Below are 26,718 nucleotides of genomic sequence, written 5' to 3'. Positions count from 1 at the left end.
CCACCGCGCCTCGACTGAACCCCGCAACCCTGCTCCGGTGCGGCGTGCGGTACCTGTAGTAACCTGGTGAAGGAATCCTTGTTTTTCAATGTGTATATAATGTAAATATCTGGAGATGACAGCATCTGCTATTAGATCTCCGATGAGGAGGACAGTATTTAGTGGTGTGTGTTTTCAAGTTAGACTGGGAAGCCACATGCTAATAGAGCCACAGGCTAATAGAGCCATGGGCTCCGAGGTCGTCGGCAGGTTGGTAACATAAACACTGATAAGCACTGGTGGGGGGAGGTTTGGTCAGAGAGATGGGGAGAGTTCGACATCGATAGAAACGGACGTTTAGTGTGTTAAAGGTGACCAGCCGTTGCCATGGTAGCGTGTCACTTGGTAACGAGAAAGGGGGGCGGGACCCCATTGCTAGGGGGAAAATGTTATGAGATGCGAGTTCCTTCCGGGGTAAGTTAGATTAAGACACGAGGCGGAATCGAGCAGACGCGTTGAGAGAGACTTTGAAATCCCTCCTCACCCTCGCTGGGTGGGGGAGGGTAATTTGCCACGGCTTTAGTTCCTTCTAATGCTTTTCAAGGACAGAAAGAACCGTTTTCCATCTGGTACAGAGGCTTTGTTTATGGAATAAACAACATTTTCCAAGAAAGGTACCACGTTGCCAGTGTCGAATTCTTCTGATAACGGATGTACCAACGGGGTTGATACAGTGTGAGACAGCTAATGAGATATCCAAGTAAAATGACACAACGCGGAGGCAAGTCACGGAGCAGCAGGTGACGAGGTGATTAAAGGCTAAAAACACTGTTATCTTTCACTGGGGTGACGATGTGAACGCGCTACCTGTAGTAACCTGGGATGACGATGTGAACGCCGGCACTGGGCTGGCAGATGTTCTCGGTTTTCTGGTTGTCCATCTTCCTCAGCGAGTCTGTGAACGGTCCTGTGGCATTGATCACACACTTAGCCTTCACATCGAATTCCTGTCCTGGGAGGAGAAAATTAATAATATATAAATATATATACATAGATATATATAAGAAATACATGTACAGGTGGTATTCAGGCTGCCTCTGCAGGTTTATTTTCAAATGCATATCCTTTTGTTCAAATCAGCCGCCCAGGTTAAAACATTTAGGAAAGCATGTTGAAAATGTTTTATTTATAAATGTATTATTAAAAAAAAATATGCGTAAAAAATTTGTGGCGTTAATACGAATTTGCGTTAACGTGTTATTAACATGTGTTTTTATTGTTGTTTATGCTGCTATTTTAATGCATTCTGCCACTTTGCACTCTAAAAGTGTATCTCTTCACCTTAGCCTTTTAATACATTCCGACACTTAGACTCATTACATCCACACTGTGATTATTGTAAATGAGAGCTGTTTATTGTTGTTGTTGTTGTTGTTGTTGTTGTTGTTGTTGTTGTTGTTGTTGTTGTTGTTGTTGTTGTAAGATAAGATAAGATATTCCTTTATTGATCCCCTTGGGGAAATTCAGGCATCATAGCAGCATGGGGAGGGGGGGGGAGTTACAGGTAGTAGAAGACATGGTACAGGTCATATAATTATAGTACAGTGGAGAAGAAAAAATGTAAATAGAATATAAAAGGCAGTGTAAACAATATAACAATATAATTAACTCTGGATATGCGCATATGGGCAACAAGGTGCAAGATGAGGGTATGTATGCCCTCAGTTATATTTGCCCTACAATAAATATAGTTACAATATATATAATCTAATCATCTAAATCTAATATATTAAAAAAAAATGCTAAAATGCTAAATATATGCTCTGATGAAGTATACAGTATACACTAGGGGTGGGAATCACCAGTTTCATCATGATACGATACGATATCGATTCTTTGGACAACGATACGATATTTGCCGATATCACAAAGTCTCTCACGATACAATACGATACGATTAGATTCAGGTGCCTGCGATCGATATGAGATGATATCATATGCCCATTTAACACAATCAGTAACATTTAGATCAACAAAAAAAAGGTAATGAAAATATCATTTGACATTTGTATTTTTGAGCTCTTCCAGACATTTAAAGGAAAATCAATCTATTGTTTTTAATACAAATAGACCTCCTGTTCACTGTAAAGTGCCACGTTTTTATATATTGAGCTTTAAACTTTAAGCTACCTATTTTGGAACTCAAAACTCACAACCTCCCTCTCCCAAACCGTTCCTACAACAATTTGTTGATGTTGCATGATCATGTATAGGCCTACATTTATTATGTATTATATTGTTTATGTTTAAATAACATTTAAACATCAAACTCCTCTGACCTCATCTGGTCTTTCCAAAGACGCGCGCACACACACACACACAGAAAGGGAGAATGCTATGCTGTAACATCTACACACACGGAGCTACTGCTGTTGTTCTTGGGCGGATATGAGACTCGCCACAGGATTTTCAAAATAAGAGTATCGATATGAATCGATCTTATTACATTGCATCGATCCGATTCGATTGTTGATAATTACATCGATGTATCGATCTGGATCGATGTATCGTCCCACCCCTAGTATACACACAAGACAGGAGTGTAGAGGAGATCCAAAAAGCGTATGTTTATTTTTTACAAACAAGGTTTATTATTATAATAATTGTTATTGAATGTTGGTGAAAAAGCAGCTCACTCATGCCGTGTCTCCATTAGCTATGTTCAGCCTGGCTGGGGATAGCAGTGGCCATGGTATGGTATGGTTGGGTTTGCGTCTCCATTGTGTTTCTTGTCAATTCTCCAGTTACTAGGCAACCTTGCAAAATGCACACCACCACCTGTGGTACACAAGCTAAACCATGATGATACAACCAGGTGTGGCCAGGTCCAGTCAGGGCCATCTCAGCCGGGGTCCGGCCAGGTTTGGTGCGGTTCTAAAGACAATGGAGACACTTCACTGTGTGCCAGACAGGCCACAGCACGGCTAAACCCTGGCTAGTGGAGACGAGGCCACAGAACGCCTAAACCCTGGCTAGTGGAGACGAGGCCACAGCACGGCTAAACCCTGGCTAGTGGAGACGAGGCCACAGAACGTCTAAACCCTGGCTAGTGGAGACGAGGCCACAGCACGGCTAAACCCTGGCTAGTGGAGACGGGGCCACAGCACGGCTAAACCCTGGCTAGTGGAGACGAGGCCACAGCACGGCTAAACCCTGGCTAGTGGAGACGAGGCCACAGCACGGCTAAACCCTGGCTAGTGGAGACGAGGCCACAGCACGGCTAAACCCTGGCTAGTGGAGACGAGGCCACAGAACGTCTAAACCCTGGCTAGTGGAGACGAGGCCACAGCACGGCTAAACCCTGGCTAGTGGAGACGAGGCCACAGAACGTCTAAACCCCGGCTAGTGGAGACGAGGCCACAGCACGACTAAACCCTGGCTAGTGGAGACGAGGCCACAGAACGGCTAAACCCTGGCTAGTGGAGACGAGGCCACTGCACGGCTAAACCCTGGCTAGTGGAGACGAGGCCACAGCACGTCTAAACCCTGGCTAGTGGAGACGGGGCCACAGAACGTCTAAACCATGGCTAGTGGAGACAAGGCCACAGAACGGCTAAACCCTGGCTAGTGGAGACGAGGCCACAGAACGGCTAAACCCTGGCTAGTGGAGACGAAGCCACAGAACGGCTAAACCCTGGCTAGTGGAGACGAGGCCACAGCACGTCTAAACCCTGGCTAGTGGAGACGAGGCCACAGAACGGCTAAACCCTGGCTAGTGGAGACTAGGCCACAGCACGTCTAAACCCTGGCTAGTGGAGACGAGGCCACAGCACGTCTAAATCCTGGCTAGTGGAGACGGGGCCACAGAACGTCTAAACCCTGGCTAGTGGAGACGAGGCCACAGCACGACTAAACCCTGGCTAGTGGAGACGGGGCCACAGAACGTCTAAACCCTGGCTAGTGGAGACGAGGCCACGGAACGTCTAAACCCTGGCTAGTGGAGACGAGGCACTTGACGTCCTACCTGTGATGACGTCCCTGCAGTGGGCGCCGCTCACCCTCTCCCGGCCCGTCTGCGGGTCGCTCTGCTTCAGCAGATGCACCACCTCGGTGTAGTTGGCGACGGTTGCGCCATGCCTGGCGGCGGTGAGGGCGATGGCCAGGTTCATGCGGGCGTCGTTGTGCTGCCCTGCGAGGCAGGAGGAGGAGGGGATGTGAGAGAACAGAAGAGATAGAGGAGGAGGAGAGAGAGACAGAGAGAGAGAAAGAGAGAGACAGAGAGAGAGAAAGAGAGAGAGAGAGAGAGAGAGAGAGAGAGAGAGAGAGAGAGAGAGAGAGAGAGAGAGAGAGAGAGAGAGAGAACAGTGTTTAGTAATCATGTATTGCTGTGTTTAGTAATCATGTATTGTTGTGTTTAGTAATCATGTATTGTTGTGTTTAGTAATCATGTATTGTGTTTAGTAATCATGTATTGTTGTGTTTAGTAATCATGTATTGTTGTGTTTAGTAATCATGTATTGTTGTGTTTAGTAATCATGTATTGTGTTTAGTAATCATGTATTGTTGTGTTTAGTAATCATGTATTGTTGTGTTTAGTAATCATGTATTGTTGTGTTTAGTAATCATGTATTGCTGCGTTTAGTAATCATGTATTGTTGTGTTTAGTAATCATGTATTGTTGTGTTTAGTAATCATGTATTGTGTTTAGTAATCATGTGTTTAGTATTTCTATCCCCAGGCCATCAGGTTGCTCAACGAACAATAACACTATGCAACAACCATCAAATGCACTCACAGCACACACGCACACTCACTTTAAACAAACAACACACTGCAGCACCCACTCTCCACACTTTAGAACACCTAAACACACTTTATATTTATTGGTAAAGGATTTGCACTACAACCCATACCTCAGTACACCTTACTGTAAATTGTACCTAAATTGTACCTCATCCCATTTCTGCTTTGCACTATATAGTATTGTATATTAGTATATTGCATAGTATATTGTATGGTAACTCAGTTACTTCTATTCTGCATCGAACATTGTATATACTGAACACTGTGTCTACGTACGTGACTTCTATTTTTACTTCTATTTTTACATGCTATACTATTTTATTTTATTTCATACTTATCTTTTGTCTAGCACAGTCTCTGGAGCGTAACAGAAAGAAGCATTTTGTATAAAAGTATTCTGTACTTCTGTATGACAACTATTAAAGAAACTTGAAACTAGTAATCATGTATTGTGTTTAGTAATCATGTGTTGGTGTGTTTAGTAATCATGTATTGTGTTTAGTAATCATGTATTGTGTTTAGTAATCATGTATTGTGTTTAGTAATCATGTATTGTGTTTAGTAATCATGTGTTGGTGTGTTTAGTACTGTAGCACCACTAGGGTGAACGCGGTCTGACACACCCTTCATATTTCAGATTTGCTATCTCTTATAAAAGGCAAATACTAATATTATTGGTTGAAATAATATTACACACACACAGACACCCTTTAAACTGAGCAACGAACAGCGCTGTGCTTTGGTTCTGTTGTTTGTTGTGTGTACAGAGGCTGGAGGTGTTGTGGGTGTAGATGGTGGCAGTCAGCCAGAGAGACAGTGCTGTACGCTGTAGTTCCTGCTGCTGCAGTCTGCTAGTCAGACCCCTGCTCCACACCGCCTGGGAAAAAAGGTCACATTCTGAAATGTCACGGCCGTGATTGTTCCAGGCGGTATAATTGGAGAAAGCCCCCCTACACACACACACACACACCCCTCCCACCTCCACCAGCACCCGCCTGTCCCCCTCCCAGCAGAGGGGGGGGGAATAGCACAACACGCGCCACATTGCCCCCAGTGTTGTAGTCCTGGATGTGGGGCAGCCAGGCAGGGAGCTACACCGACCAGAAACAGTGTGTTTAATAAAATAAAAAAGAAAGAGATAAAGAAAGAGGCTGGAAAATATAATAATGAATATAATATAATAAATAATATCATAATATAATAATTCAAATTCGATTTGGACTGTTTTCTTTCTGCAACAAGAGAAACTTAACAAACACGTTCTCACGCATTCAAGGAAGTTATATAAAATTGCAGAAAAGAATCCTGGCTAGCGGAGACGAGGCCACAGCACGACTGAACCCTGGCTAGTGGAGACGAGGCATAATGATAAGACTCACCGTCGTAGTAGACGATGGCCCCCACCAGCTTGTCCTTCTTCAGCATGGGGAACAGCTCCAGGGCCTTGGTCTTACTGAGCATGTAGCTGCTCTTCAAGCACTGGCTCCCGGCCACCAGGTCGTACATCTTGATACCGGCCCAGTAGTACGGCAGCTGCCACCATCTGGGAGACAAGGGGTCAATGGAATATCTGTGAGATATCAAAATTACATACATACAATGAGGGCAGCTCTGAAGGCTCATGGAGTTCCATGGGACGCTCCACTAGAGCGACACCGGTTTCACAAATTCTTTTATGACAGAAAGACATCGAGAGGCTTCGTCTCTGACTTTTATCTGCACTTACTTATGTCCTCATATAAGGACCTACCCTTAGATACGATTTGGAGAAAGGATATCCCTGAGTTGGATATAGATTTTGATTGGGATGCAGTCTGGGAAAATATTAGGCTATCATCACGCAACCCAGATCACCAACAGATCATCAAAATTTTGTTCATAGGACTTATTTGACCCCCAGGCGATTGAACCTAATGGGTCTCAGACCTGACTCTCGATGTACCTTGTGTCCAAACGGTGCCATTGGAACATATATGCATATGTACTGGGAGTGCCCTCCTGTTGAGATCTTCTGGGAAAATGTTACCACTCAGTTATCAGAGATTTTCTCTCTAACCATACCGGCCTTGCCTTCTGTTTTATTGTTAAATGATGTTTCTCAATTGCCGGCCTCTGTACATGTAAAGAGACTCATTTTGGCTGGCCTGACGGCTGCCAAAAAGTTGATTGCCTCACCCTGGATACAACCAGATAAGTTATGTCCGAAGGTATGGATTCTCACCTATCTTGATGTTATTTATTTGGAGATTTCCACTGCACGTGTCATAGGTGTTAATGAAGCCAATATCGTGGTCTGGTTGGCTGTGGTGGAAAAACTAAAAGAACGCATATGACTCTGGAAATTGAGTACTGAATAGGGTATTATATGAATGTCTCACGTTGGGGTCCTGGGGGGGGGGGGGGGGGGGGGAGAACGAGCGAATATTCATGTATGTTGGTGATTTTGGTGTTTTTTATGTTTTTTTTTTAATTATTATTTTTCATTCCTTGTGATCCTATGTATATTTTCTGACCCCCTTCTGATCTGGGTCTGGTGATCGTGGGCTCGGACTGGGGGGGGCCGTGGTTCGGGATCTCTGCGGGTCGAGGCACTAAAGAGGCGTGGTGCTTTGGCTCGCGAGGGGGCTGGGCTGTGGGTCCTCCGGGGTTGTGGCTTGCGGTTGCCGGGCCTGGAGGGGGCTCGGTAAGCCCATTTTTATAGTAAATATTTTATTTTATTTTCCTTTTACTTTGTGACAACTTATTTTGACTAGTTATGTATGTAAATGTATAATCTGTCTAATTTATTGTCTAATCATTGTTGTGTTAGTTTATGTTCTTGGATGTCTTTTATGTATTATTGTTATTATTGTGTTGTGAGTTGTGTTGTTTCTTGTTTGAAAAATGAAAATAAAAAAGATTTTATCAAAAAAATAATTACATACATAAAAAGAAAAATGTAAACCCATAGCTGAATAGACAAAAACATCTGCTCTGTTATGCACGTAACTTTGTTGATATCTGTAGATAAATCTTAACACTTTCAGCGCCAGCCATTACACTCATCCCTGTAGCTAATGCGCCAGCTTTCCATAGCCTATTTTCACTGTGCGTCACTATGTTTGTAGAGCTATATCTATATTCTATATTATAGCTATGGAGACAATACTATGGTCATTTGACAGTCAGTATCTCCTGTCGAACATGCAAAAAAGAGTAAATGTTTTCATGTATACGTTTGCGCGTTATCAGGTGGTGAATAGTGCATAATTTCAGAGTGATCCGGGCTAATTCCTGAAAAGCTGAGTTATAGGGCGCTACGTGAATTCTGCTAAAAGCTTTGCTATATTTTTGAAAAAGCAATTTGGCCTGATTTTTTTGTAGGAATACGGTTTCTTTTCTGTTGAGTGGGTGTATATATTTGTGACTTACTTGTAAACAGGGAGCATGATGGGTAAAGCGGCGGATAGATGGGGGGCAATCTCCAGCAGGTTGGCTCGTTCATGGAGGGCCTCCTTCACCATCATGTACTGTAGCAATAAAATAATAGATGAACTCTCTTCTCGCCAACCCCAAGTCTCCTCTCTAACCACAAGTCTCCTCTCTAACCACAAGTCTCCTCTCTAACCACAAGTCTTCTCTCTAACCCCAAGTCTCCTCTCTAACCACAAGTCTCCTCTCTAACCCCAAGTCTCCTCTCTAACCACAAGTCTCCTCTCTAACCACAAGTCTCCTCTCTAACCACAAGTCTCCTCTCTAACCCCAAGTCTCCTCTCTAACCCCAAGTCTCCTCTCTAACCACAAGTCTCCTCTCTAACCCCAAGTCTCCTCTCTAACCCCAAGTCTCCTCTCTAACCACAAGTCTTCTCTCCAACCCCAAGTCTCCTCTCTAACCACAAGTCTCCTCTCTAACCACAAGTCTCCTCTCTAACCACAAGTCTTCACTCCAAACACAAGTCTCCTCTCTAACCCCAAGTCTCCTCTCTAACCCCAAGTCTCCTCTCTAACCCCAAGTCTCCTCTCTAACCACAAGTCTTCTCTCTAATCACAAGTCTCCTCTCTAACCCCAAGTCTCCTCTCTAACCACAAGTCTTCTCTCTAATCACAAGTCTCCTCTCTAACCCCAAGTCTTCTCTCTAATCACAAGTCTCCTCTCTAACCCCAAGTCTTCACTCCAAACACAAGTCTCCTCTCTAACCACAAGTCTCCTCTCTAACCCCAAGTCTCCTCTCTAACCCCAAGTCTCCTCTCTAACCCCAAGTCTCCTCTCTAACCACAAGTCTCCTCTCTAACCCCAAGTCTCCTCTCTAACCCCAAGTCTCCTCTCTAACCACAAGTCTTCTCTCTAATCACAAGTCTCCTCTCTAACCACAAGTCTTCTCTCTAACCACAAGTCTCCTCTCTAACCACAAGTCTCCTCTCTAACCACAAGTCTCCTCTCTAACCACAAGTCTCCTCCCTAACCACAAGTCTCCTCTCTAACCACAAGTCTTCTCTCTAACCCCAAGTCTTCTCTCTAACCACAAGTCTCCTCTCTAACCCCAAGTCTCCTCTCTAACCACAAGTCTTCTCTCTAACCACAAGTCTTCTCTCTAATCACAAGTCTCCTCTCTAACCCCAAGTCTCCTCTCTAACCACAAGTCTCCTCTCTAATCACAAGTCTCCTCTCTAACCACAAGTCTTCTCCCTAACCACAAGTCTTCTCTCTAACCCCAAGTCTCCTCTCTAACAACAAGTCTTCACTCTAACCACAAGTCTCCTCTCTAACCACAAGTCTTCTCTCTAACCCCAAGTCTTCACTCTAACCACAAGTCTCCTCTCTAACCCCAAGTCTCCTATCTAACCACAAGTCTCCTCTCTAACCACAAGTCTCCTCTCTAACCACAAGTCTCCTCTCTAACCACAAGTCTCCTCTCTAACCACAAGTCTCCTCTCTAACCACAAGTCTCCTCTCTAACCACAAGTCTCCTCTCTAACCACAAGTCTTCTCTCTAACCCTAAGTCTCCTCTCTAACCCCAAGTCTTCTCTCTAACCCCAAGTCTTCTCTCTAACCCCAAGTCTTCACTCTAACCACAAGTCTCCTCTCTAACCCCAAGTCTCCTCTCTAACCACAAGTCTTCTCTCTAACCACAAGTCTTCTCTCTAACCACAAGTCTCCTCTCTAACCACAAGTCTTCTCTCTAACCCTAAGTCTCCTCTCTAACCACAAGTCTCCTCTCTAACCACAAGTCTCCTCTCTAACCACAAGTCTCCTCTCTAACCCCAAGTCTCCTCTCTAACCACAAGTCTCCTCTCTAACCACAAGTCTCCTCTCTAACCACAAGTCTTCTCTCTAACCCTAAGTCTCCTCTCTAACCACAAGTCTCCTCTCTAACCACACGTCTTCACTCTAACCACAAGTCTCCTCTCTAACCACAAGTCTCCTCTCTAACCACAAGTCTCCTCTCTAACCACAAGTCTCCTCTCTAACCCCAAGTCTCCTCTCTAACCACACGTCTTCACTCTAACCACACGTCTCCTCTCTAACCACAAGTCTCCTCTCTAACCACAAGTCTCCTCTCTAACCACAAGTCTCCTCTCTAACCACAAGTCTTCTCTCTAACCACAAGTATCCTCTCTAACCACAAGTCTCCTCTCTAACCACAAGTCTCCTCTCTAACCACAAGTCTTCTCTCTAACCACAAGTTTTCACTCTAACCACAAGTCTCCTCTCTAACCCCAAGTCTCCTCTCTAACCCCAAGTCTCCTCTCTAACCACAAGTCTCCTCTCTAACCACAAGTCTTCTCTCTAACCACAAGTCTCCTCTCTAACCACAAGTCTCCTCTCTAACCCCAAGTCTCCTCTCTAACCACAAGTCTCCTCTCTAACCACAAGTCTCCTCTCTAACCACAAGTCTCCTCTCTAACCACAAGTCTCCTCTCTAACCACAAGTCTCCTCTCTAACCACAAGTCTTCTCTCTAACCACAAGTCTCCTCTCTAACCCCAAGTCTCCTCTCTAACCCCAAGTCTCCTCTCTAACCCCAAGTCTCCTCTCTAACCACAAGTCTCCTCTCTAACCACAAGTCTCCTCTCTAACCACAAGTCTTCTCTCTAACCACAAGTCTTCTCTCTAACCACAAGTCTCCTCTCTAACCACAAGTCTTCTCTCTAACCACAAGTCTTCTCTCTAACCACAAGTCTCCTCTCTAACCACAAGTCTCCTCTCTAACCACAAGTCTCCTCTCTAACCACAAGTCTCCTCTCTAACCACAAGTCTCCTCTCTAACCACAAGTCTCCTCTCTAACCACAAGTCTTCTCTCTAACCACAAGTCTCCTCTCTAACCACAAGTCTTCTCTCTAACCACAAGTCTTCTCTCTAACCACAAGTCTCCTCTCTAACCACAAGTCTCCTCTCTAACCACAAGTCTCCTCTCTAACCACAAGTCTCCTCTCTAACCACAAGTCTCCTCTCTAACCACAAGTCTCCTCTCTAACCACAAGTCTCCTCTCTAACCACAAGTCTCCTCTCTAACCACAAGTCTTCACTCTAACCACAAGTCTTCTCTCTAACCACAAGTCTTCACTCTAACCACAAGTCTCCTCTCTAACCCCAAGTCTCCTCTCTAACCCCAAGTCTCCTCTCTAACCACAAGTCTCCTCTCTAACCACAAGTCTCCTCTCTAACCACAAGTCTCCTCTCTAACCCCAAGTCTCCTCTCTAACCACAAGTCTCCTCTCTAACCACAAGTCTCCTCTCTAACCACAAGTCTTCTCTCTAACCACAAGTCTCCTCTCTAACCACAAGTCTCCTCTCTAACCACAAGTCTCCTCTCTAACCCCAAGTCTCCTCTCTAACCACAAGTCTCCTCTCTAACCACAAGTCTCCTCTCTAACCACAAGTCTTCTCTCTAACCACAAGTCTCCTCTCGAACCACAAGTCTTCTCTCTAACCACAAGTCTTCTCTCTAACCACAAGTCTCCTCTCTAACCACAAGTCTCCTCTCTAACCACAAGTCTCCTCTCTAACCACAAGTCTCCTCTCTAACCACAAGTCTCCTCTCTAACCACAAGTCTCCTCTCTAACCACAAGTCTTCACTCTAACCACAAGTCTCCTCTCTAACCACAAGTCTTCACTCACAGGCTCTGGACCTCCCCACACATCTCTCAATTTTCCAATCCCACCTCAAGAAGCTAAGCTTGGGAATCACAAAACGAACTCCAAAACACATTTCCCTATGTCCTATAATCTGCTTTATTACATGGCGTTTTAACATTCGCCAAAATGCTTGATTGTGATTGGTCAATAGCGCTCGGTTGCCCATAGCAGCGGTAAATTATTTCTCGATAACTCACCGCTGCTACGGGCAACGTGCAATAATGACCGCTGTTAGGGGCAACAGAGCGCTATTGACCAATCACAATCAAGCATTTTGATCGCAGTCACGAAAGCTAAGCTCAGCATATGCACAGCTGCACTACATCAGGTATACTATACAAATAAAGTTATTATTATTATTATCAGGTGCAATGAAGTCCACACACCTGCCGGCTGCCGGCGATGACAGAGGAGCCACAGAACAACTGCGTCTGCATTTGATCTCGTCTGGTCGATGGTGTAAAATTAATTACGTTAGTAAGTTAGCCCTGTAATAAGCGGGATAATGTATAGCTATACTCGGTCATTGTCGCAAAATAATTTACCTTCACTGCGTTTAGAACACCTCGGCTGCGCCTCGGTGTTCCAGAACGCCGTGTCGGTCAATTATTTTGCGACAATGACCTCGTAGCTATACATTATCCCTTACATATACGTTGACATAGCGTACGTTGAAAATACCACGGCGTCCTCGACATCCGAGTCACGTACCTGTTCGTAATCCAGCTTCATGATGGCCTTTTGCAGGTAGCGGACGCCCCCGTGGATCAGCTTCGTGCTCCGGCTGCTGGTCCCCGACGAGAAGTCGCTCCGCTCCACCATCGCCGTCCGGAGGTCTGGGACGGATACGAGGAGATACATTTAACCCTTGCACTGCCACACTACAGAAGGTTAACAATTTACTATCACACTACCGACAGTTAACCCTTTCATTGCGACAATACACAGAAGGTTAACCCTTTTCACTGCCACATGACAGCCGGTTAACCATTTCACTGCCACACTACAGAAGGTTAACCCTTTACTATCACGGTAGTGTGATAGTAAAGGGTTAACCTTCTGTAGTGTGGCAGTGAAAGGGTATAGAGGTCTGTTGTTGTTGTTGTTGTTGTTGTTGTTGTTGTTGTTGTTGTTATTACAGTACACATTACAATGGCTCACAACACAACAGAGCTTGAGCGATTATTATCTTCAGGTACTGTACATGATCTTTTTGTGTAGTATGGAAGGGGGGGTGGCATGGTCTGAACGCTCTCTCTCTGTGAACATGGCCTGAACTCTCTCTCTCTCTGTGAACATGGTCTGAACGCTCTCTCTGTGAACATGGTCTGAACTCTCTCTCTCTGTGAACATGGTCTGAACGCTCTCTCTCTGTGAACATGGTCTGAACGCTCTCTCTGTGAACATGGTCTGAACGCTCTCTCTGTGAACATGGTCTGAACTTTCTCTCTCTGTGAACATGGTCTGAACGCTCTCTCTGTGAACATGGTCTGAACTCTCTCTCTGTGAACATGGTCTGAGCGCTCTCTCTGTGAACATGGTCTGAACGCTCTCTCTGTGAACATGGTCTGAACTCTCTCTCTCTATGAACATGGTCTGAACGCTCTCTCTGTGAACATGGTCTGAACTCTCTCTCTCTGTGAACATGGTCTGAACGCTCTCTCTGTGAACATGGTCTGAACTCTCTCTCTCTATGAACATGGTCTGAACGCGCTCTCTCTCTCTCTCTGTGAACATGGTCTGAACTCTCTCTCTCTGTGAACATGGTCTGAACGCTCTCTCTCTATCTGTGAACATGGTCTGAACTCTCTCTCTCTGTGAACATGGTCTGAACTCTCTCTGTGAACATGGTCTGAACGCTCTCTCTCTCTGTGAACATGGTCTGAACGCTCTCTGTGAACATGGTCTGAACGCTCTCTCTCTGTGAACATGGTCTGAACTCTCTCTCTGTGAACATGGTCTGAACGCTCTCTGTGAACATGGTCTGAACACTCTCTCTCAGTGTGAACATGGTCTGAACGCTCTCTCTGTGAATATGGTCTGAACGCTCTCTCTCTGTGAACATGGTCTGAACTCTCTCTCTCTCTGTGAACATGGTCTGAACGCTCTCTCTCTCTGTGAACATGGTCTGAACGCTCTCTCTCTCTCTGTGAACATGGTCTGAACGCTCTCTCTCTCTGTGAACATGGTCTGAACTCTCTCTAACTGTGAACATGGTCTGAACTCTCTCTCTCTGTGAACATGGTCTGAACTCTCTCTCTCTGTGAACATGGTCTGAACTCTCTCTCTCTCTGTGAACATGGTCTGAACGCTCTCTCTCTGTGAACATGGTCTGAACGCTCTCTCTGTGAACATGGTCTGAACTCTCTTTCTGTGAACATGGTCTGAACGCTCTCTCGCTCTGTGAACATGGTCTGAACGCTCTCTCTCTGTGAACATGGTCTGAACGCTCTCTCTCTGTGAACATGGTCTGAACTCTCTCTCTCTCTGTGAACATGGTCTGAACTCTCACTGTGAACATGGTCTGAACGCTCTCTCTGTGAACATGGTCTGAATGCTCTCTCTCTGTGAACATGGTCTGAACTCTCTCTCTCTCTGTGAACATGGTCTGAACGCTCTCTCTCTCTGTGAACATGGTCTGAACGCTCTCTCTCTCTGTGAACATGGTCTGAACGCTCTCTCTCTCTGTGAACATGGTCTGAACTCTCTCTCTGTGAACATGGTCTGAACTCTCTCTCTCTGTGAACATGGTCTGAACGCTCTCTCTCTCTCTGTGAACATGGTCTGAACGCTCTCTCTCTGTGAACATGGTCTGAACTCTCTCTCTCTGTGAACATGGTCTGAACGCTCTCTCTCTGTGAGCATGGTCTGAACGCTCTCTCTCTCTGTGAACATGGTCTGAACTCTCTCTCTGTGAACATGGTCTGAACGCTCTCTGAGCCCGTGGCCCCTCCTCCCACCACCAGGACGTACTGTGTGTGATGGCATCTAAGGCACACCCTGAGCCCGTGGCCCCTCCTCCCACCACCAGGACGTACTGTGTGTGATGGCGTCTAAGGCACACCCTGAGCCCGTGGCCCCTCCTCCCACCACCAGGACGTACTGTGTGTGATGGCGTCTAAGGCACACCCTGAGCCCGTGGCCCCTCCTCCCACCACCAGGACGTACTGTGTGTGATGGCGTCTAAGGCACACCCTGAGCCCGTGGCCCCGCCCCACCAGGACGTACTGCGTGTGATGGCGTCTAAGGCACACCCTGAGCACGTGGCCCCGCCCCCCCACCAGGACGTACTGCGTGTGATGGCGTCTAAGGCACACCCTGAGCCTGTGGCCCCTCCTCCCACCACCAGGACGTCGAACTCCTCCGTGTCCCTCAGGCTGGACAGCTGGGCCTGTCGCGTCGGGAGCTTGTCTGCGTACGGCACCTTCAGGTCCGCCTCCGCCGCCACGTGAGCCAGCCGCGCCTGGACGCCACACACACACACACACACACACACACACACACACACACACACACACACACACACACACACACACACACACACACACACACACACACACACACACACACACACACACACACACACACACACACACACACACACACATACATACAAACACACACAGACACACACACACACACATACAAACACACACAGACACACACACACACACACACGTCCAGTGTATTGCTTTCATCTCTTAATCCCAAACTGCTTAAGGAAACAACAGAGCAGAGAAATCCCTTTACAATGTCTGCAGGTTCAGATATAGGCCCCAATTTGCACCCGTTGATTTTACACTGAGAAGATGAGAAACAGAGCAGTTAATAAGCCCCGGTATCATGCTCGCTGTGCCGCGCTTAGAGAGGACGCCGCCACGAGAGCCCAGGTGACATTCTGCTACAGGTCTACAGATGTTGTTCTAGAAAACACCAGAAGATGAGGTTAAGAGAGAGAAAGGGTGAGGTGTTAGATAGATAACAGCCGTTAGATTAAAAACCAGGAATGTGACTTTAAACGCAGGGCTTGACTACTTGCCAAAAGCATTTGATCGATATGTAGTTACATGGTGAACCGGCATAAAGTCCAGGCTCAACCTCGGGTCTTCCCTCGGCTTGCTTCTTAAAGTGATATTTTGAACTTAAGGGAACACGCCGACATTATGGGAAATGCGCTTACCGTGTCAGACAATAAGATAGACACCAGTTTCCTCTCTGTGCATTCAGTAGGTCCATATCCGCTTCGATTGATTTGTGCTAAGCTAGGCTAGCTTGCAGCCGGATAGCTTTCTATCTTCTTGTCTCGACTCTGAAGAAGACGATTAGCGCATTTCACATAATGTTGCTGTGTTCCTGTTGTTATTATTATTCTTCCCCCAAACAGTTTTCACACTCGGGACCAAAGGTATTGATACTTGTCTACCAACTGGCTTCAAGGAGGAATGCTAACAGTGTCAAGTAGCCGGTCTTCAGTAACCTAACAAGTATCAATACCTTTGGTGCTGCTAGCTAGCTGGTACCTGGCTTGTTACCGTGCTGCTAGTGGTATCCACTGGTTTCAATCAGGAATATTAACAATGAAATTAAACCTTTTTTCCTTAAGGGATACTCCGCCCTATTTTAAAAAGCCTATATGATTTGTTAACATACTGGGAAATCATTTTAGTCCATGCGAAAGGCACTTGAACCAGTGTTTTTGGTTATCGAGATGTTGGCGGCCGAAATTATGACAATTCATTGGCAATGCTGTGGCAGGACAGTGACATATGAAGCAGGTCACGTTAAAGTCTTCTAGGACGCAAAGGTGCTACGTGTAATTTTTTTCATATTTCGTATCGCATCGCACTCACTTCCAAAAACATTGCTACATTTGTTTTACTGCCAGCAGGTTAATTTTGGATGGACAGAAATGACCGAAGACGAACCAAAACGTTCAAAATGTTGTGATATCACTTTAGTTACAAGCTTCCTTCTAAAAGGACCCAGGAGTTACCCACAGAATAACTGAAACCCAGTATTTGACAATCATCAGTTTCATTACAAAAAGTTTATCAAATTAATCAAATCATAATCAAAACAGTCTCGAGATTCCTAGGAAAAAAACAAAAACATATTTATTCATATTTTCGTATTTAGCTATTCAAGCTAAATGATTGCATCAAGCTGCTTTTGAAGCCAGCCGTCCATTTGACTTGCTAATCCGACGGTTATGATTTAGGTATGTAACGGCAAACAAGATCAAATGATTATTGTCTCGTTTCAAGGACGAGCGCAGATCAACACGCCGCCGGTGTTAAGAGCCGACACATCGCGCAATCACCGCTCAAGCAAGGCGACTGGCCCGCCACTAATGACCAAACGCGCAGTGATCTTGAAAACCTCTCGGGAACGCCGAACGCCCCGTTTGCGAAAAGGAGAAGATGCGAGACATATTCACTGCGTTAGCGATAGAATCTGGAGGGTTAGCAGAGAGTCATGCATGATTACAGATGATTGTGAGATATTATCTTCCCCGTCGGGGTTCGACTTTTGCTTACCAATCCAAGCTTGGTTGAGAGGTCGTTGGGGGGGAGAGGGGAGAGAGGGGGGGGGGGGGGCATTAGCACACCAGGACACAAACAAAGTTCACGTTAGGACAAAGCCAAATACAGCACGGTATGTGTGATATATGTAGTGACTAATAATAGTGCACACGCAGTTCACGGGTCAAGAGGAAGACAGCTGTGTCTCCATCTCATATGTGGTCTTGGCTAATGGCTGCAGCAAGGACCCCTGATGACTGGGCCGAGACGATAGCTAGGTGATACATGTACTGGACCGAGATGATAACTCAGTGATACATGTACTGGACCGAGACGATAACTCAGTGATGCATGTACTGGACCAAGACGATAGCTCAGTGATACATGTATGAAGGACCCCTGATGACTGGACCAGCTCTATGGAGAAACCATGACGCTCCCCTGACTAAAAGTATAATGGAGCTCTATGGAGAAACCATGACACTCCCCTGACTAAAAGTATAATGGAGCTCTATGGAGAAACCATGACACTCCCCTGACTAAGAGTATAATGGAGCTCTATGGAGAAACCATGACACTCCCCTGACTAAAAGTATAATGGAGCTCTATGGAGAAACCATGACACTCCCCTGACTAAAAGTATAATGGAGCTCTATGGAGAAACCATGACACTCCCCTGACTGAAAGTATAATGGAGCTCTATGGAGAAACCATGACACTCCCCTGGCTGAAAGTATAATGGAGCTCTATGGAGAAACCATGACACTCCCCTGACTAAAACTATAATGGAGCTCTATGGAGAAACCACGACACTCCCCTGACTAAAAGTTGTCATTTAGCCAAATTGGCATGGCTGTGAGTGTGAGTCTTTCACTTTTTACATATCGCTGCTGGCGGGACAAAACCTCATAACTCCATTTTTTATTTTTTTTATTTTTTATATAAATCAACTCCGTAGATCATCCTCCATATGTGTGTGTGGGTTTTACAAAGTTTAAACAATGGGAAAGCATTAAACCGATCATCTGTCTAAACCTCCTAACTCTATTCACCCTCAAATCTGTGTTCGTTTTTTTTCATCTGCTGAAAAGTTGGGTTTTTGGAGTTATGAGGTTTTGTCCCGACAGCAGCGATATCTAGCTTTGGCATGGATTGATTGTTTAGATCACTAGCATGGCTAACAAATGCAAATATATTGTCCCGTTGTGGCACACCACAATCCTGTTCTGACCAGGATTACGTTCCTTTTTGCCTCTTTGATGCGCGCGCACACTGAGTCTGACGTGGAACGGGCAACCAGTCTATTGATCTGATGATAGTGTTTCTGATCATTCAGTTCAAGAGAATAGATGAGTCCCAGTGCCTTTTCTCCCCACCTATGGCAGACATCTTTTCATGTTTTGTTTTAGCATTCCAATTGTTAAAAGCCAAATCGCTAACCCTAAATGACCGGCTGTTGCAGAGAATGCGCTGGTGACCTGTTCTGCACCGCTGAGCTAGTTTTGGCTAGCGAAAAATCCCCTGCCTTATCAGAGAGAGAAATGTATATTAGAAGGCCTTGTTCACGGGAACCACACGGCTGCATGGACCGCAGACGAAGCTAGGAGCCATCTATTAATAGTCCGTTTATTTTACTATAGCTGCAGGAGATTCTGGAGACTCTGGAGCAGCCGGACACTACGTCACCGTGGGGAGGAATCTGGACTCGGACACCGTGTGTTCCAGCTGGCAGAGGATCCTACCAGCACCTTCTCTCCTACTGCGACTCCCTCAGTAGAATACAATAGAATGGTTACTCTGTCTCCCTCAATAGAATACAATATAATGGTTACTCTGTCTCCCTCAATAGAATACAATATAATGGTTACTCTGTCTCCCTCAGTAGAAGAATACAATATAATGGTTACTCTGTCTCCCTCAATAGAATACAATAGAATGGTTACTCTGTCTCCCTCAGTAGAAGAATACAATAGAATGGTTACTCTGTCTCCCTCAATAGAATACAATAGAATGGTTACTCTGTCTCCCTCAATAGAATACAATAGTATGGTTACTCTGTCTCCCTCAATAGAATACAATAGAATGGTTACTCTGTCTCCCTCAATAGAATACAATAGAATGGTTACTCTGTCTCCCTCAATAGAATACAATATAATGGTTACTCTGTCTCCCTCAATAGAATACAATATAATGGTTACTCTGTCTCCCTCAGTAGAAGAATACAATATAATGGTTACTCTGTCTCCCTCAATAGAATACAATAGAATGGTTACTCTGTCTCCTTCAATAGAATACAATAGAATGGTTACTCTGTCTCCCTCAATAGAATACAATAGAATGGTTACTCTGTCTCCTTCAATAGAATACAATAGAATGGTTACTACAATAGAATGGTTACTCTGTCTCCCTCAATAGAATACAATAGAATGGTTACTCTGTCTCCCTCAATAGAATACAATAGAATGGTTACTCTGTCTCCCTCAATAGAATACAATATAATGGTTACTCTCTCTCCCTCAATAGAATACAATATAATGGTTACTCTGTCTCCCTCAATAGAATACAATATAATGGTTACTCTCTCTCCCTCAATAGAATACAATATAATGGTTACTCTGTCTCCCCCGGGCAGACTAGTGTTGTATTTGGGAGTGGAGCACAATCCAAGGTCGAGATAAGACATGTCCCAAAAGAGGTGTGGCCTGCTGAAGGTGTACCGCTGTAGCACCAGTACGGGTTGCTAACAACAATGGGTTGAAAAGGAAGGCACCGGAGAGACATGGATCATCTTTAGAAAAATATTTAATAGGGTTAAAAAAAATGGTCAACACAAACTTCTTCAGAGTTGATACGTTCGTGATTTTTTTTTGCACCCAATTAAATAAGTTTCTAAAGATGATCCGTGAGCTTCAGTACCTTCCTTTCTGATGACTATCTGGCCCTTATCTGAGCAAAGTATTTACATTTGGATGACTTTGCCTCTGAAATATGTAGTATAACGCTGAAATAATTTCTTCTTCTTTTTCATTTTACTATCATCTACAATCAGTGTTTTGAAGCTACTTGAAGCTGTTTGTGTCTTTAATCTAACAACTTAAATTGTTGTGTTCTTTCCCCTTTAGATGTTTTTGAGTGATACAAAAAGTAATCATCCTTTTTCCCCCCAAAGAAAAATATATGGAATTGTATTTATGTGTTTTTAATAATGTATTTTTAATCCGATTAGAGTAACTATTTACTTTAGGGTCAGTAACAAGGGGGAACAGGAAGGAACTATAATGTTAACAAACCACTGATTCACCATAATTGCTCAAGTCTCAGACTTGATGACTCAACAACACAGAGAAATCCTTCCAGAATGGCGTCAACTGTGCTTCCCAGTAAAGAACCAACCATCTGACTGTCAGAGTCCCTGTTCTCTACCTGCTTACCTCCAACTCTGAACACAGTCAGTTCAACGGTGTGTTTGATCCCACACTTTGTTAATATAATGGTTCCTTGTTGGTTCCTACTTTATTATACTTTATTATGATTGGTTCCTCTAAAGTAAAAGGTCACCCAGATTATTCTAATCCAAGTACATATAAATTACCCCAAACCCTGACCGTAAACAAGCAGTTTTACTACAGATAGACTATAACTTATAACGTATAACGTGAAGCGTGTAACGTGTAACTAATAACTCATCATTTAGATTAGATTCAAATGTATTGTCATTATACAGCACAAATACCGTACAACGAAAGGAAGTTTGACATCTAACCAGAGTGCAAATGTAACAGTAAAGTGCAACAGTAATATACAATGTACAGGTGATTAAACATGAACATAATATCAAATATATAAATGAGTACTACTGAGTTATAGTGCTAATCAGATGTATGTACACACTACAGTGTTATAGTATTATTATGTACAGTGATACAGGTATAAAGATACTATGGTAGTAAGTCATACTGGCCAGTGGTATAACTAGTAAGAGTGGGTAAGGGATACAGATGTAGATATAGTAGCTACAGGTGTGTCATTATTTATACGAAGCCTCTAACAGGACATGGACAGGTCCATCTCCACCAGCTCACCTGTGTCTTCCTGTACTCCGCCAGCTGTGATAGGCCGAAGAGAGCGGCGACGGCCCCGCCTCCTATGATGGCCGTCCGTTTCGCGGCCTTCCTGAACGCCATTGGTCCTGAAGCGAGAGCGCAGTAGTGAGGGGTGAGAGAGAGAGAGAGAGAGAGAGAGAGAGAGAGAGAGTGTGAGAGAGAGAGTGTGTGAGAGAGAGAGAGATAGAGAGAGAGAGAGAGAGAGAGAGAGAGTGTGAGGGTGAGGGGAATGCGGTTTGTAGTTATATAGTCTGGACGCAGGTGATCATGTGGCATGAAGAGTGGGTGGGGGGTGGGGGCAATGAGTCATGTCCAGGAGGGCAAGAGTTCACGTGAAGACGATGTGGGGAGAAAGAGAGAGAGAGTGTGTGTGTGTGTGTGTGTGTGTGTGTGTGTGTGTGTGTGTGTGTGTGTGTGTGTGTGTGTGTGTGTGTGTGTGTGTGTGTGTGTGTGTGTGTTAAAGGGGCACTTCACCAAAAAAACAATGCAGAGTTATTTTGCACATAATCTCACACACATCCAAAACAGTTTTGAATACCTTAATTTAGTTTGACAGTTATAAAGAGTAAATTACTTTGAATATGGCCACCAGTGATGTCATCAGGGAATCTTGTGTTGTTTTAATTACAGCTCCATGAAATGATGTAGATGACAAAATGGCATCCAATGTAATAAAAAAAGTCAACCAACGAACACGCTTCTTGTACCGGATATCCTCACTGGTAAACAAGAATACCCTGAAGACTATAAGACGGTTACTACATGTATTAGACGCCAGCAAGGATGCCATTCCACCTACAGCTGTATTATCCTTGGATGCGATGAAAGCTTATGATAGGTTGGAATGGTCTTATTTATGGGCAGTACTCGGAAAGATGGGGTTAGGAAACGGATTCATTAATATGATAAAAGTATTATACAAAGACCCATCGGCATGGCGGCTAGGTGGTGTAGTGGGCAAGGCACTCGCCACCAGTGTGGAGACGCTAGGATTCGCGTGTTCGAATCCAGCTCTCCACATTGTTTTCAGTTTAGCTGGTCGTCCGCAGTAATACACATTGGCCGTATTACGGGGAGGGAAAACTGAAGGGTGGGGATCGAACGTTGTGAACAAGCGACTCCTACAAGTCGGTTGGTGCGCCTGCGCAGTAGAATCAGGAAGTGTCGGGGGCAGCGTGAGCCTCCCACGCGTTACTCCTCGACACTGAGAGATCGAGCTGCGCAGGTGAAAAGATGCGACTGCTGTTACCTCAAGTACCGGAGGGGACTTGTGCTATGTATGACTTAGTCCACATTGCAGCCGGCTTGTGGGAGGCAAGAAACAGCGTTCGTGACAGGGGAGGGTTGAATTGGATGATACGAAATTGGGATGGGAGAAAATATAGAAAAATGGGAGAAAAAGTGGATCAAAAAAAAATACAAAGACCCATCGGCCATGATTATAACAGGTAAAATCACCTCCTCACTCTTTGTCACGCTCATCCAGACAGGGTTGCCCTCTTAGTCCCGGACTATTTGCTCTATCCTTAGAGCCTTTAGCACAGTATATAAGACAATCCCAATCTATAGAGCCAATCTCAATTAAGGGCACACAGCATCATATTAGTTTATATGCAGACGACGTAATATTGTTCATGCAAAACCCTACCACCTCACTGCCTCATCTTCTCAAGCTGATTGATGATTTTGGCAATCTATCAGGATTTTGGATAAACTGGCCAAAATCGGCCTTCCTCCCACTTAATGTCTCTGCGAAGACTACAATCCTTCCAGGAAGTATACCAATGGTAGAACACTTTAGATGTCTTCGAGTTGAAATATTCCCTACTATATGCCAAACGGTGAAGTATAATTATACAAGACTCCAAGATAGGATCACAAATTACTTTGACAGGTGGTCAAAACTTTAAAACTCAGTACAGGCCCAAGTATCAATAGTTAAGATGGATGTTTTACCTAGAATCAACTTCTTTAGTTCAATGTTACCGTTACCTCCCCCTGATGGTTACTGGAAAAATGTACACTCCACCGCATATAAATTTATTTGGAACAACAAACCTCCACGAATAAAAAGATCCACCGCACAGAGAAACAAAGCCGACTGAGGTTTAGCATTTCCAGACTTCTACCACTATTTTAAAACGTTCTCTTTAAGACCACTGATCACCTGGTTTGATTCTCAAGCATCTGTATCCTGGAGAACATTAGAAGAAAACACAGTGGGACCACATAGACTGCAGGATATAGTATACACCAAATTATCAATTAAGCAATGCGACTTGAAATTTGGTCCTCTTATTACACATGTAATTCGGATATGGCGTGACACAGAAAAAATGCACTAACACACATAAATGGCATAGCCATACTCCCCTATTCAATAACAATGCACTCCTTATTGCACAACGACCTATCAGATATCCCAAATGGGAAAAGCAAGACATACATACATTGGGATATATCTTTAACGAACAGGGTTTCTGTAGCTATCATGAAATTTATAACAAATTTAACCTCACCAACTCCACTTATTATTTCTATATACAGTTATTAGCAACTTTGAAGGCTCATGGAGTCCCATTAAAGATACCACTTGAGCACCACAGATATCACAAATTCTTCTATGAAAGGGAGACATCGAGAGGCTTCGTATCAGACTTTTATCATCACTTACTTACTTCTTCGTATAGAGTCCTCCCCCTAGACTCAGTCTGGAGGAGGGATATACCAGACTGGGAAGTGGATTTTGATTGGCAAGAAGTCTGGGAAAACGTTCGACTAGCGTCACGCAACCCGGATCATCAACAGATTAATCTTAATTATATTCATAGGACTTACCTGACTCCTATAAGATTGAACCGAATGGGGCTTAAACAAGACTCTCTATGCTCCTTGTGTTCAAGGGGCGATATCGGTACATTTATACATATGTACTGGGAATGCCCCCCTGTTAAAATATTCTGGGAAGAAGTAACCACGCAATTATCAGAATTTTATTTCTGAACATACCTGTACTGCCTTCTGTATTGTTGTTGAATGATGTTTCTCAAATAGCAGCTACTAAACAGCTAAAGAGACTAATTTTGTCCGGTCTTACGGCTGTTAAAAAGCTGATAGCATCACGCTGGATTCAACCGGATAAAATGTGCCTAAAGGTATGGGCTCTTACTTATCTCGATGTGATTTATCTAGAGATATCTACAGCAAGAATTTTAGGTGTCAATGAAGCCAGCATTGCAATCTGGTTAGAAGTGGTGGAGAGAATAAAGGTTAGCATATGAATTGTAATCCTTGGTTAGAAGCAAAATAATGGATGGATTATCCAAGGGGGGTCCTGGGGGGGGGGGGGGGGGGGGGAGAAGAGCGAGTAAGAGCATATGTATGTATTGTATTGCAAGTATAATGTATATATCTCGTAAACCACATTTATATTGATTCAAATATTGGAATGTATAATCCTGTGATTTATTGTGGATATTTACTGTAATGCTTGTGTGTCTAGTTTTATGTCATGTCAAAAAAAATATAAAAAAATGTGTTCACAAAAAAAAAGAATACCCTGAAGACTCTGGCAGGAGCACTCATTCAAGGGTACTACGACTATGCTTGCACCTCATGGTACCAAAGCACCTCAAAGGCGCTAAAAACAAAATTACAAACATCTCAAAACAAACTGGTCAGACTACTGCTTGACCTTACTCCTAGAACCCACCTCACCCCTGCCCACTTTGACAACCTAGAATGGCTTAGAGTAGACGACAGAGTACAGCAACTTGCAATGGGCCTGGTCTACAAGATACACTACACGACCAAGGTACCCATGTACATGTCAAAATACTTCCCAAAGGTCAGTGAATACCACGATCACAACACCAGAGGGAGCTCCACAAATCATGTTAAACCCAGATTCGGCTCAAACAAGGGACTAAACACGTTTCGCAATTATGCCACATCAATGTGGAACGCCCTACCCAAAGCTGTAAAGGAATGTGAATCACTACCCACTTTCAAAAACACTCTCAAAAAACACCTACACCTACGGGAGACTGCAATTCGAAACTGGCCCCTGTAAATGTCCTAACACAACCCCCCCAATGTACAGTAAATGACTGTATGGTCTTGTCAATATTCCAATGTACAGTTTAGCTTGTTCAGTTGTATGTCATGTATGTCATATATGTTATGATGAATTGAAAATGGGGGACCCTGATGTAAACAAGACGAAAGTCTTTCTCTGGTCTGCATCCCGGGTCAATGACGTGACGCCTATTTTTTCTGTCCCACTGAATTTCTTACCTTAAAAAAAAACATTAAAATCCATAAAAAGATTACATGTATCTCTAATACCTTCCCCATATACAGACCCACTCTAACTCCTACAAACATTTGAGTTATTGGTAATTTTTCTGCTATCTGAAGTGTCAAATGTCCATGTGGCGCGACCGTCCAGCATTGACTTCTATTTGGACAACCGGATTAAAATCACTTTAAATCTATTTAAATATTTCCCTTGCCCTATTTGGCATAATTTCAAACATGTTTTGCATTCATTGACAAAATTATGAAGCATTTGCACATATACTTCCATCATAATATACAAACGAATGTTGTCCGCATATGTTAATTTTATGAAATATCATCTGGGGCGACCATCAAGAAAACACAATTCTGGGACTTTTATTTTGAAACCACCTCAAGGACAGGATGTTGCATCAGCCAGTCACATGTGAGGGACCCAGAGAAACAACTAGCAGGTTAGTAAGTCTCTTTCATATTGGCAAATAAATCTCTTTTTTAACTGCTGTAATGTAATTGCCACTTTTGGATGTCTTGTGGGACGACCGCCCCAAAACTGTGAATAATACGTTTTATCTGAAAATCTATATTTTGATGATGAATTTGATAGTGACAAGTGGTAAGAGCTAGCTAGTTTGGTTTCTGTAGCTAATGGTTAGCCTGTAATTTGACTGACCTTAAAAACATCATTTGGGCAACCGAGTATCATGTGGGGCGACCACTGCTGAGTGTTTTAGATGATAGATATATGTCCTGTATTTGTAGTTTCTGTATATTTATATTTTATTCGTGTTTTATATACATAAAGTTCTTTGTTTTAGCATAACTCTTTGTATACTTTAACATATATTTTTCAACATTTCTGTAATTTTTCATTCCTATTTAGGAATTAACGT

At 44.0% G+C, this 26,718-nt stretch overlaps 1 protein-coding gene across 1 annotated transcript in view; it reads right to left on the bottom strand.

Moving 5' to 3' along the window:
* Positions 1-26,718, bottom strand: part of gpd2 (glycerol-3-phosphate dehydrogenase 2 (mitochondrial)) — a 94,081-nt gene that overhangs the window by 54,472 nt on the left and 12,891 nt on the right. The window contains exons 2-8 of the mRNA XM_084324639.1: positions 21,461-21,612; positions 15,193-15,364; positions 12,613-12,737; positions 8,194-8,291; positions 6,162-6,325; positions 4,004-4,168; positions 847-991 (exon numbers count right to left, since the gene is read on the bottom strand). Of these exons, the coding sequence (XP_084180765.1) occupies positions 847-991; positions 4,004-4,168; positions 6,162-6,325; positions 8,194-8,291; positions 12,613-12,737; positions 15,193-15,364; positions 21,461-21,607 (1,016 nt within the window). The 5' untranslated portion in view covers positions 21,608-21,612. The remainder of the gene's footprint in view (positions 1-846; positions 992-4,003; positions 4,169-6,161; positions 6,326-8,193; positions 8,292-12,612; positions 12,738-15,192; positions 15,365-21,460; positions 21,613-26,718) is intronic.

Source organism: Notolepis coatsorum (genome assembly GCF_963971535.1).
Source record: "Notolepis coatsorum genome assembly, chromosome: 1".
NCBI lineage: Eukaryota > Metazoa > Chordata > Actinopteri > Aulopiformes > Paralepididae > Notolepis > Notolepis coatsorum.
The sequence above is the reverse complement of the archived record's forward strand: the minus strand, read 5'-3'. Positions and strand labels throughout refer to the sequence as shown.